We start from the raw sequence: 13,246 nt of genomic DNA on the forward strand, positions 1-13,246 counted from the left end.
ATCGAGCATACCTACAATATTTTCCTGTTCAAAAGTTTGTGTATCAGTAAAATGAATGAAGGGTATAAAGTCTCAGTGATTGATTACGAATAGGTTTTGTAATATAATCAATCTCTGAAGGCTACTTAAATCTTTTAAACAAACGTTCGCTACAGTCTTGTCAATAGGCCTTTAGGCCTATTCTTGAGTTAAATTTTAAGTTTTACAATATCGACGCCGGAACGATCATGACTTCACGTGTATACAGGCCCCATCGAGGATAGTTGGTAATGAAAGTCAATATGGATTGAGTCAAAATGTGTGTAATAACAACTTGATTGTAGCAAAATTGTCGATTTAAAAAAAAAGTTTTTTTACTTACTACACGACGGTATAGGGAAAACGGTATTGAAATAATGTGCGTATCAAAAGAGAGCATCTGAAACGGCTATAACACAATTTGACAGGGACTAGGTAATATTTCACGAAAAGTTTGGGTTTTTTGGTCCATCGATCAATAAGCGATATGTAGCATGCATAACAATCACCAAGGGTTATTGATTATTTGGTGATTGATAAATAACTGGTAACGTTTTTGTAATTGATCTTCCAGAAATGGTCAACCGAAAATATGAACATGTGTATATTGTCGAAAGTGTTGTGTAGCAACGGAAATGTAATTCGGTTTTTTTTTATTTGTGAATGAGTGACACGAACGCGTTTATTAAATAATGCAATGGCGTTTTATAATGGCGACGTATTAAACTAACAAATTGGAGGATCAAACTATATTGATAAGCCACGATTCTCTTACGTGTGTAAAAAAAATGGTGACCATTTAAAATTGTTAAAATCGCAGGGGGAAAGAAAATTGATAAAAGTATCGCGTCGAACGGAAGCCACACGTGCTTATGTGATATGGTGCTCAACAGTAGAAATATGGTGAATGGTAAATCAGAGCCTCTTACCACTATAAAGTAAACGTTTTCCATGCCTGTTGATTGAAACTTATTGCTATTGGTCACGGAAGCACGAGTGATCATCTGTATTATGAATTGATTATTATTTTCTTTGTGCGAAGTATTTAGTCACATGATCTAGTGACGGAGTAATTGTTGAATAGTTTATTAATTGTAATTTGATTGACAATGGTGTGGAAAGGATGGCTGCAACGGGAGATGGGAGGCCGTTTTAAAAATGTATTACTACTTTTATTATTATAGGCCTACTTCATGAAGCTGGTACGTGAATGTATCATCTGAACCATCTTTTTTTTTCTCGGTATAAATTTGTCACATGCCAGAAATCTTGTTACAAAAATAAAAAATCCTTTCTTGGTTGAAAGCCTATTTATGTGCATTTCTTTCATAAAGTGCGCATGGTTTTTCATACATTTAAATTAGTTTTCCTTTTTGGAACGAAAATTCCATGTGAAGAGTCCTGCCTCACCAAGGCTATCCTGAAAAGCGCCACCAGCGAACTACTTTTGTTGTTTACAAGAGAAGGGTCTACGAACTTTGTTGACGATAATATCTAAATATAGACAGCACGCTACAAATGACGTCGCTCGTATTGTACACCAATCAAAGCTGACTCTTCACGTGAACATTCTACAGTTATCCAATCACAACAGAGAAATAATGGCTCTCTCTGACGTCGGGATACTTTCTGATGCAATTTCGCTGACGTTGTATGTGGTGAATAACGCAGGGTTGGCTTAAATTCATCCGCAGAAAGTAGCCCACGTACATGCTGTTTAAAAAAACAATTTCGTAAAATTGTCAGCTAAAATTAGTCAAGCAATATACAAATGATGATACTACCAGCCTTACTAAAATTACTTCTACGTTATTCAAGGAATTGTTGCTTGCAAACGCGGATGAATATAATGACATCATAGTGATTGGTCAATGGAGGCCAAGTACGGTCAGCTGCCCATGTCGCGTCGTAGCAGGTGTACATTTTTTACGCACAAAATTCCCATTCCCTTTTTAGCAAGACATGAGACAACAGGCGAAAAATACCCCTAGAAAACGACGACGAAAACGCGTCAAAATGGCTGTGTAGCGAAAAAACGCCCACCAAACCAACGTGCATATCCACAAGGATTGCACCAGACGACAATAATCATGGCGTGAGTACACAGATTATGTTGTTTTCTAAGGTTTTTAGGCCTAATATAATATGAATTTTGTAGTTACTTTAATTAATAATATTAATAATATCATCATGCTTATGATTCGCCGGCCATGTGCATGCCGGCCATTCGTTTCCCTCGCGCGCGCCGGTCATGCCGGCTGGACTGCCTCTTAAAAAAAAAAGATGAAAGTCCCCTGGACATTTTGTAAGGTAGTAATGGAAGTCCAACCAGGGCAGTGGTTTACAAATCTGTTGTGCTTTGAGTCTGTAGACCGGCAATCTGGCACGACAGGCCTCGCAGCCATGGCAGCTCAGCAACTCTGCCAACATATGGCCATGGGCTGGCATGCCATGGAAATGCACCCCCCCCCCAACCCGATCCCCTAGCCCTGTGGTCCCCAGGTAAGGGATTTACGGTCTGGAAAAGTCGCAATCTCCATTCGAGGGGCACTATAGTATTACTGAAGCCCGCTGAATGTTAAGGAATTTTTAAATTAAATTGCAATGACATGATCGAAAAGACCACCAGGCACCAAGCCTTATAAAAACTTAATAAAAAATAACCTAACCCTGAACATGCTGAAGGTGAGGCGGTAAGGGGCGTGGCAGTGGGGGGATGAGTGGCTTAGGGTAGAGGTGATGGATGGTATGTGGTCATTCATTTTAAATTCCTTGGCCATGGAGGAAAGACTGTATCCTGACATGATGCCACTTCTTTGGTTGTGTACAAAGTTTATGGAGAGCCGAGTGTTTTTTTTTCTTCAAATTTTTGGAAATGTTTTTCAAATTTTTGGAAAAATTGAAATGTTTCTTAGTCCCTGATTCATGTCTTTTCAACATTTTTGCAATAACTGACCTTCATTGAGATAATATATGATAAAAAAAAGTGGCATCAGGATGCAACAATCTTTCTACATTTTTGCGTACATCTGCTTTGATCATGATAATGTTATCCGAGGTGGAAACTAACGTGACTAAGTAATGTTATTTCTAAGCTTAAGTTGCTGAATTGAGATCATGGAAAAACGGGGGGAAAAAATTGATCAGGTGTTTCACGGTAATATGTGCGATTCCATATGCGCCATCTTGCCATTTGCACGGGGCAGTTATACACACCTTGCTGTGTACGAATCGTCAATGGAAAACTTTTTTGCCCCGTGAACAAGATGACACATATTACGGTGAAACACCTTTATTGGTAACGTGTTGTCACATGAAGTCAACTTAATGTGGTATACACTTTTGTCTTTTTCAGTTCTTTTGCATCATGCATCCTCAACAGCGCCCAGATCGGGTTGGCTCAAGAATTTTCCCAAATTCCGCAAGCATTTTCTTCTGGACAAGTAATCCAACAAGGACGACAAGATGTCTCTCTTCAATATGGAGTTGGATCCAATGGCCTCGCTGTTCAGCGAGGAGCCCGGCAGTCTCTGGGCTGCGGGGCAAAATGATTTCCTCAAGGGTCGGGGTTCGTCAGAGCTCGGGGGATCTACCGGCAGCCTGGCTGACGATTTGCTGGAGGAAATCAGCGGACAACATTTAGGAGGTGTGTTCCTTTGTTAAGACAATGAATATTGAAGGTCCAGAGAAGAGTTGTTTCATTAGGCGAAAAAAAAGTCTCCGGTTTCTGGTCTGCTAAAAAGTTATTTTACTGTAAGATGATATGTCTCAAAACCGCCAAACTCACTGGTTTAACTGGAATCCTGCAACAGCACAATTTTAACATGTTTTAAAATGGGGTTATTTAAGCTTTATGTGGTCTCTGGGTTCCCATATATTTTGCACTAAATTTAGTCGGGCAGACGGTGGTGCTATTTTTCTAATTGTGCGTCTGGAAGCCAGACTGAGGGAGTGATGGTCGTGTATATGGAACCTGTAAATGCTTTTTAATTTGGACAATATGTAAGGGAGCAGACTAATGACCAGCCTGGCAGCTCATGCATGATGACGATGTCGCTGTAGCTGTATGGTCTGACGTTACTGTTTTCTCTGATTTTTGTCTTGACTGTCCAAATTTCCGAAGAATTTTCGTGTTGGTCGAGATCGCAAGTGGGTGCGGAACTCTCAAGCCTTATGGCCTTACTGATGTCACCTCAAGCTCCACTCTGAAGCAAATTTTTGAGAGTTTTAAGGGGATCAAGCGTCACCTGCAATATCAGTCGACATTTGAAGAAGAAAAAAGTAGGGGAAAAATAGAAAAAACCCGCGTCGCCGCACCACTTTGGGGCAAGCTCCATACCAGAAACAGGAGACTTTTTTTTTGGCCTTAATTAAAATATGTATGTGGAGGTGTTTTCTTATGATTGTGCTGGCAGTTTTAAAAATAGTGGCATTGTACCTAAAACCTGTCTGGATAAAACTGTACACGTTAGCACAGTCATAAGCTGTCCTGTACTAGTAAATCTCTTACATTATAAAAAAGTGACTAATCACTTAAAATGGTAAATATCAGACGGTACTACTTGCTCTGGCATATATGTGTACAATGTACATGTAATCAAGAATATTTTGTAGGAAAAAAATTTCAACTTGTGACATCACAATAAGTTAAAAGACATCTTGTAACTTTCTTAAACTGTTTTTGTTTCCACCTTATGTAGGGGATTCCCTTTCTGATGAACTGCCTGAATGGATGTCCGAGAAGATTTCGCTGACTCAGTGGATAGATGCAGCGGACATCATGCCGTCTGACCTGCTGACCACTGTTCCCTTGTCATTCCCCAATGACAAGGGTACTTCCATTGAGCCAGCGGAGGAGCTGCTGCAAACTCTGATGGTGGATGATCGCATCCCTCCGCAACCTCCATCTCCAGGTGAGCAGCAGGCTCCAGATCTTGTAGCCCTGTCTCCAGCAGGATGCCTGTACTCCCTCGAATCCCCGATGTCCCCAGCCTCATCAACCTCCTCAAGCAGCATGGAGCCACCCAGCCCCGAGGCCGTCCCCCTGACAGCCGAAGAGCAGCTGTGGCAAATAGCTGAAGGACTGACAACCATCTACAACATACATGTAAGTCTGCCGGATCCGGAGGACAACCAGAGTGAGGTCCTCGACCCCCAGTCTGACCCCCAGTCTGACCCCGAGTCTAATCCTGCTCTCCCCCAGTCCCCAGCGGAATCGGAAGAGCAAGAAGAGCAGAAAGGCAAGCGGTCCACTCCTCAGAAGAAAGCCCGAGCGAAACCCAAGCTCAGGACTGTCAATGACCCTGCGATCAAGAAGAACAAGAAGAAGGATCAGAATAAAGTTGCTGCCACCAGGTATCGGCAGAAGAAGCGTGTAGAGGCCGATGGCCTGATGACTGAACAGGTGGAGCTTGAGGGGAAGAATAAAGATCTCAAGGATAAGGTTGATTCTCTCACCAGAGAGATCAAATACCTGAAAGACTTGATGACCGAAGTTTACAAGGTCAAGGGAGAGCTGAAGATTTTACGGAAGTAGCTCTGGTTGCTGTGTTGTCAGTCTGTAAATATGCCTTTTGCCATAGTTTTAGTTCTTTTGCTCGGTTTCTAGGAGCATTTGCAGCCTGACCCCTTTGGAATCTGCTGCAAATTCTCTTTTACACCGAGTATGCAAGTGTTAGCAAGTTGAATTTATTTCCTCAATTCTCAAATCTAAATTGTGTACGTGTACATACATGTATTTTGTTGCTAATCAGTGCTTATCAAGATTTTTCATTTAAATTAAAATGCTGAACTAAGTTTGCTTATCCTTTAAGTGGCATCCCCCGAGTAAAAGATGTAAGTATTTCTAAGACACATATTGGTTTATGCAGGTAGCAGATTTACCATCATTAGTTTGAGTAAGGTTTCACTCGTAAATTCTGGGCACATTGCGTCGACTTTCGTCTCGAATTGATCAGTGAAGTATTATTACGCAGATATTTATTATTTTTCTGAATTCTAAATTTGAATTGCAAGCTTTGATGATTGATTTCGAGCCTTGAAAGCGTTATTTGGGACCACTCTTCAAAAAAAAAATTCACAATTTTGCTGTACAGTATGTAATTGACACTTGCAGTCACTGTACACAACTATTTTGGTAAACAGGTGCTTGAAGCCTTGAACTGTTAACAGTACATTTATTTGGAAATGATCTCCATTTCAGGATCCTGTGAACCATGCCCACAAAATGCACAAATGCAGCAAAATTAAAGTGCTGATGCAGTGATTTTGAAATTTGACATCACTTGAAGTGGAGGTTTTAATGTTGTAACTATTCCCTTTGAGTGATGTTCACACCTATACACCGATCATCAACCAAACGTGCATCTGTTTTAAACTGTAAATAAAACATTACTAAAAGAGGCATTATCTAAAGAACCAAGTGGGATTTGTTGTTGTTTTTGTTAGAAAGTGATGAACACACTACTGTGCATTTTCTTTTTCTGAATAATTACTCGGTAGTGCTTAGGTGGACTCTAAGATGCTTTGGCTTGGTAATAAAAAGTATTGAAGTTATTGGAGAAAACTTGAGCTTTGTAATTTCAGTGCCTTTCTAGTGTCCTTTCAAACTTATTGGTCCCGAGAAGATTACCAATAAGATATCACTACCGTACTCTGGATGCATTATGAATCTATACATGTACATTGCTTGCATAAAGTACATGTACAAGTTACCTCGGCAGCAAATCCAGAACTAGGTTTTCAAGGGGGAGGGGTTATTTTTGCGGTTCATTGGTCACAAAGGGAATGGGATGAGCAGACTACTTCATTGATTTAACAACGATGATTTCATAACGACCATCTTTGCTCCTTGTGGTTCAATTATGAAAACAATAAAAAGGAGGACCTTTGAGTGGGGGTCATGGCCCAGGAAGTCCCCCCCCCCCCCCGAAAAAAAAAATCTGGTCAAAAGGTCACATCATCTGCGTTCAGTCCCCTCACGCCCACATGCATTATAATACACTGATCGAAGCCATTTTCACGACCCGGTGGGAGATGCAATAGAAATAAAGTCAACTCATAGACGTTTTATAATAGTGTATTTTAATATACCTGCCTGAAACTAAGTACATGAACAAAGTCAATGAGCGGAACCTTAAATGGTTGTAAATTTACACATATGTAAATGCACATGCTAACCGATCTATCGTACGATTTCGAATCTTTCATACAGTATACTTTGTATTCGTGGTAAAAATGACGAGGGCTGATGTGGGTCAGCATCATATATACTTTGTGGTTACATACATGTAAATCATTGATGCAAATCATGGACCCCAATGATTCTATCAAGGATATTGTTCTCCAATATTTAATGATAGAAGAATGGAGATGGTAGAGGGGAGAATTTGCCGCCTTGAACTATGAAGCTTTACAAAATACATGTACTCTCCCTGGTCCTTTTCTTTCAAAACAAAATAGACATCGGCAAAGGTTCTGATTGGGCCCAACGGAATTCTCCCCTGAACATGGTGTCTTCATGATTGTACATGTGGCTAAATATTCAACCGTTATACGAAAAATTAATTAGAATTCATGTTGTTGGTGTCCATAAGTAACTAGAGGGTTGGAGAGCGCCACCGCGGTATCAGATGGCCTCTCGATTTCAGTCGATTTGTAAAACTCCTTCCAAATGTCCACCTTCACACCAAAACGGCACCGAACGGCGAACATCTCGCACCCGTAAAACTGCATGTTGTACCACTCCATCCCAAGCTGCTCCTTAGCCGATTCGACTATTTTCTGAGCCGACTGGGGCGCTTGTTTCAAGACCCTGATGTGTTTGTAATTGTTGATTCGGACGAGTTTGGCGCAGTAATTCTCCCGCCCCAGCCCGGCAGCGCTCTGCAGCGATTCCCGTCTGATCCAGGGCTGCCGCACGTGAATGACAGTGCCCTCACCGACGTAGACTGCCCAGTGATTGAATGAGGAATGTGGGTGAAGGATTTCGATTAAATCCCCCGGCTCGCACTTGAGAAGAACCTTGTCCACGCTCGTAAAACGGTTCTGCACGTTCCCCATGCTGCATGTGCTTAAGGAATGTTTGCCGTTATACGTATTATTCAATTTTCACTGTGTCAGAAATAGGTTCGTGGGTCCTTGCTCCTTTTTTTTTCTAGCTCCATGCTCTACGGTGCATATCACCATCAACTGCAAGTTGTGCCGCAGAACCGGCCCCAAGTTCGGGCTAGGCCTTCGGGGTAGATTAAAGGTCAAATCACCCGCTGTTGTGGGTCATCGGAGTGGTAGTATGTAAACTTGTATCATGGTCAGATGTCAGAAATCGGGTATGCGATGTGAGATGGCATCTGTAAGGGACAATCAGTAAAATGTGTTTACTTAATATTCTCTAGCCATAATTCACACTGTATAAGAAACAATACATCAATGCTTATCTACAATCCTTATGCGCTTGCCGGTTTGCTAGCTGTTGTCTTTAACTTTGCCTGGTTTTATATTTATAGGCTTGACAAACAGCATGATATGCTGCTTGGAAATGAGCAAATAATTATATTGGGATAAAGAATGATATTCTTTCGGTTTTGATCTGGTCCAAGTCCCTTTTGTTTGAAGAATACAACCACTTATGTTATTTTGATACAGCAATATACTCAACATTAAATTTTTATTCAAACATGGCTTTAACTAGGACATTATTCAGTTGATCAAGTGTTCAGGATCGAATTAGGCCCATTCGGTTGATTTGTTTGCCTCGTGTATATACGATCGTTTTCATGATGGACAGCAGTCGCTCATGTCCCGTTGTGTGTGTACACAGTGACAATACCATACCCGAGCTAACGGGATATTCTGAGTGGAATAACATGTGATTAGGAAAACGCATGGTGTGGTATTTTGCCAAAACACGGGGCTATACTGATCAGTGAAGATTGTAATGTACGTATGTCAACCGAGGAAATCAAGATGAACATGTATTTATAAATAGGGCCTATGAACGTTATTGTTTGAACATTCCTCAATGATTAAAATGGGTGCCCCATGTACTCATAATACCCGGCGCCCGCCGATAAACTTGACATGATATTGACTTTTTAAAAATATTTATCTACATCATGGTCACCATGAAGAAAGGAACTGAGTTTCCGCCTAGTATTATTACCCCAAGCGAAATGTCATCCAGTCCTTTTACAGTGATGAACATTTTATTAGGCTGACCGGTATTATTACTCGCTCGTTAATTGGTCACATGGAATTTCACTTGAGCGTTTGTTGGCCTTCTTGCTCTATGGTTAGACCATGGTTAGACCATGGAGGAATAATGTAGACGGGGCGTTGTTCACTTTCTGACCTACCTTAAGAGTTCACTTCGGGCTTGCTGTTGACGATATATTCATGTACATGTACTGCCTTTAGTTTCCCGTCCCCATGTTCAACAGTTTACCAAAATAGCTAACAGGGTTATCATAACACAAGTGTTGTGCAAGGACAACTGTACCTACCATGAAGATGGGTTGTCTGGATTGCCTCCGGTAGCGCGACGCGAGTGGGCAAACCCGAGGCATGTATGCACCGCCAGCAGAGAGGTTTGGCCCCGTGCGATTGACCGCCCTGCACGGTGCCACGCTATAGGTGACCGCGGAACTACAAACACACAGATAGTTTATCCTTCGTGTATTGTGTGACCGATGAAAGTTTTCTTCCTAGTGAAAGGCCTAGATTTAATTCCATGCCGTGCTGTGGGCCCACTCGGATTTGCCTCTTTCATGCACTGTTGACTTTTTCTGGCTTACAGTGGAAAAGTAGACTCGAACCAGTCTGTTCGCCGTTACCGTGATAGGCGTGCATTGTCATCTGCTAGGTTAATTCATGGTTTGTTAGTCGGGTGGTTTGTAATTTTGTTATGATTCATTCTACATCTCCTGGTGTAGAGTTCAGCTAAAAACGGAAACCGCAAAACCAGTCATCCATGTGGCGGATAGGCATTTACATTCATCGAGATAATACTTTGGTTGCTATTGCAAGCCATGCTTCATAGATAATGAAACGACTCGTACTCATAAATGGGCGTTTCCAGGAGTGAAAAGGGGTGGGATATTGAAATTGGCGGAAAGAATATCTGGTTATCACATGTCACCCTGTGAACAAATCCTATGGGACTGGTCTGAAAATTTCTAAGTGTTTTCTCAGTAGAGGCCGTAAATACTTCAATATTTTCCCTTCTAATTTTGACTTAATTGTTAGAACATAATTATTATCACTTTTTGATTGTTGATAGGTCACTGAAGGGAAAAATTAGTAATGGCCAGATATGGGAATCTTTCCAAATTGGCAGTCACTGGCTGCCAACTCGATCCCTCTCCCTCCCCAGCAAAATAATGTCGCCCCGGTAATGACACTCTGTGATCCAACCGAACGGTACTTGTGCATGCATAATACTTGATCGCCGGTAAAGTACCAAGCCGAACGGTCCATGTAATATCATCGGCCGAGGTAAGCTAATTAACATCGCAAGTACTACTACATTGTATTATGGAAGCCTCTACTACTATGTGTGACAACAGACTGACATAAACATTTTGGGTTTTTTTCAGCAAAATGTTTTGCCTTTGGTCAGGTATATTCCTCCCTCCATGCTTTAAAAAAATAGTGTAATTTCTGATGCAAGTGTCAGATCGTCAGATCTTACATGCCTACTTTTTATGAAAAGGCGCGTGCACAAACTACTTCCTGTGTGAAGTACGAGTCATTTGTAAATAACCTTACCGGCACTTTTTAACTAAAATTTATTCGAAGGCAAAACTTTGCATGTCAACAGGCACAGAGCTGCATGCTAGACATATGATGCTAGAGGTGATTTACTTGTAGCACGCCCTCTGTCGAGTGACATTGTCATAATTTGTCGTCGCTCGATCACACCGCCCTCTAGCTCTCCAAGCATGATATCCAAGGACAAGGCTAACCACTTTTACAAAATAATTGCGATGAGAGGCATTACGTGCAGGTTACTGCCATTATCAATACTATATGTACATAATCTTTATCCAGGTGGGCCAGTGACTTCGCATTTCTTTGAAGTCTCATGGTATATTGTTCTAACCGGTGACGCAGACCGCGCCTCTTGATGTACTGTGCAAAGACTGACGCGTGCGCACGTAATTGGAGGGATGGGGTTGATGCAGCTTTTGTGCTTTTCATTTTTTTTTTAGCCTTTTGTCTTCTAAAGTATACTCTTTTAAAGTATACTTACATTTTACTACAACCGATACAATTTCATTGTGAATATAATGGCATAAGTTGCATACACATATACCCAACGGCAACTGAAAAAAATAGGGCTGAACGCATTTTGTCAGGCAACATTGCTGACCTTCAGCATTTCAGAGCTAGAAGTGGGGCTTGTTGCACTTAGACACAAATAACCAACTTCAGGTCAACGACTCCACCGGAACTCAGCCAGTTTATTGCCAACAAAAAGCCTTTAAAAAAAGGAAACGGCGAAACATTTGGGATTATCAGCACAGAATCAGTTATTGACCCGTTAATCCCGGATCCCCACAACAATCGATGCCACGTCGATGTCATCGTATAGTAGGTGGTAGAGTTTAGGCGCGGCCTTCAACGCATTTCCATTTTCCACTCATGTCCAGTCCGTATGACTTTTCGCTCGTACCCCCCCCCCCCCCCCCGCCCTGCAAACAGGGTAGGGGATACGAGCGAAGACTTTTGCTTCAGTATAAAGCTGTTTGTAAAGTGATGACTTCAAGTTGTACAATGATTCATATTCCGATGAGTAAGTATAGCTGATTCGTCAAAAGTAATTGCCTCAAATAATCAAATAGATCATAAAAAGGCACTTTTTTCGTCATAAAAATGTATCTGGAACATATTTGTTTCCGATGAAAAAAAGATGGAAGATGTTGGGCATATTGGGCCTCGTGTTAAACTGAGATGCATGGATACATAATACATGTAGTACTGCAAGTGGGGAGGGCGGGCTGTATTATTAAGGGGCGGCTCCAATAGCAACATATTTTATGCTTGAACAATATTTAGCACCAAACATAATTATGACTAGTAAGCCAATTTAACAAACTACTTTTAGATAAAAAAAATAGTTCCATTGCTCAATCCGTTCAAATTATGTCACCATTTAAACGAAATAACCCTAAATCTGTTTCTTCCAAACATACGATTTATTGTGTGATTTGTTTGGAACAACAAAGTAAATGACACGGAATAACTGTAGTACACATTTATCTTTATTTACAACCCTGCTTTGGCCTACAATATGAGTTATAAATCCCTTTTTTAAGACGGGCCTTCAAAAGGACTTTGTTAAATGTTGTTAACTTTTAAACAGAGGTTTTATTTGTTGTTACATTTAACAGCACTGGGGAAAGCATGCTTGAAACCATTAAATCCTTTGGGTATAGACTTGTTCCCGGTGCCTAGCCTCCGCTCATCGTTTTAATTTCGAATGTATAGGCCAGTCTATTTTGTGTCATTGATGACAGGGTCCATACGGAGCAGAAGTGAAGGAATAAAGAAACCGAAACCTTTCTTTTTTTCTCGCAAGCCCTTGTTTGGTCACCATAGAGACAGTCAAATAACTCAGCATAACAGCGAATTAATTCCTGATGGCCAGTTTGTTCGAAGTTAGAAATTAAAAGACCGAAAAGAGCTGTTATGCAGCTCGAGGAGCCGGGTTTTTTTGTGGACACTGCACTGCATGCCCGTTCAGAAACACTCACACCCCTGGCTATTTTCCTGAAATCATCCATCTTTAAAAGCATGCTATTCTTTTACAAGGCCTTTAGTTTGAGGGACATGTCTTATGCAATCGCTCGGCATGAAAACGGGTCTGTCTTTTTTCAATGGCTTCTTTAAACAGAAAAAGAGAAAGAGGGTTGTCTGGGAGAGAAATGCTCAGTAAAAAGAGCTCTGTGTGATGATGCAGATTTATCACCAAGAATTCCTTGGTGTTGAGCGCCCGCGGGCTTAGAGGATGACATCTCGTATTCTCTCGCTTCGTTGCTTTGGATGCTTCTGTATGGTACATATAAAGGCGTCATTCTACGTGGGAAATCAGGGAATCATTTTTGCGGTTTCTCTGTTGATACACACTCTTTCAACTGGAACAGTAATCTTTTGCCGAGCTACACGAAAAGTGCATGCACATATTATTTTATTAATACAAATCTACTCGCTTATATCTAGTATGTACACG

At 41.1% G+C, this 13,246-nt stretch overlaps 2 protein-coding genes across 2 annotated transcripts; one reads left to right on the plus strand and one right to left on the minus strand.

Annotated features, from left to right (window-relative positions):
* Positions 1 to 1,904: 1,904 nt before the first annotated feature.
* LOC119734254 (activating transcription factor of chaperone-like) lies at positions 1,905 to 6,588 on the plus strand. Its single transcript, XM_038207631.1, has 3 exons — positions 1,905 to 2,113; positions 3,374 to 3,664; positions 4,719 to 6,588. Exons 2-3 carry the CDS (start codon positions 3,484 to 3,486, stop codon positions 5,552 to 5,554), a joined length of 1,017 nt encoding a protein of 338 aa, XP_038063559.1. The 5' UTR covers positions 1,905 to 2,113; positions 3,374 to 3,483; the 3' UTR covers positions 5,555 to 6,588.
* Positions 6,589 to 7,584: 996 nt separating this feature from the next.
* LOC119734617 (protein LRATD1-like) lies at positions 7,585 to 8,079 on the minus strand. The gene has a single exon (XM_038208153.1). It carries the CDS (start codon positions 8,077 to 8,079, stop codon positions 7,585 to 7,587), a length of 495 nt encoding a protein of 164 aa, XP_038064081.1.
* Positions 8,080 to 13,246: the final 5,167 nt, after the last annotated feature.

Source organism: Patiria miniata, unplaced genomic scaffold (genome assembly GCF_015706575.1).
Source record: "Patiria miniata isolate m_02_andy unplaced genomic scaffold, ASM1570657v1 HiC_scaffold_27, whole genome shotgun sequence".
Lineage (NCBI taxonomy): Eukaryota > Metazoa > Echinodermata > Asteroidea > Valvatida > Asterinidae > Patiria > Patiria miniata.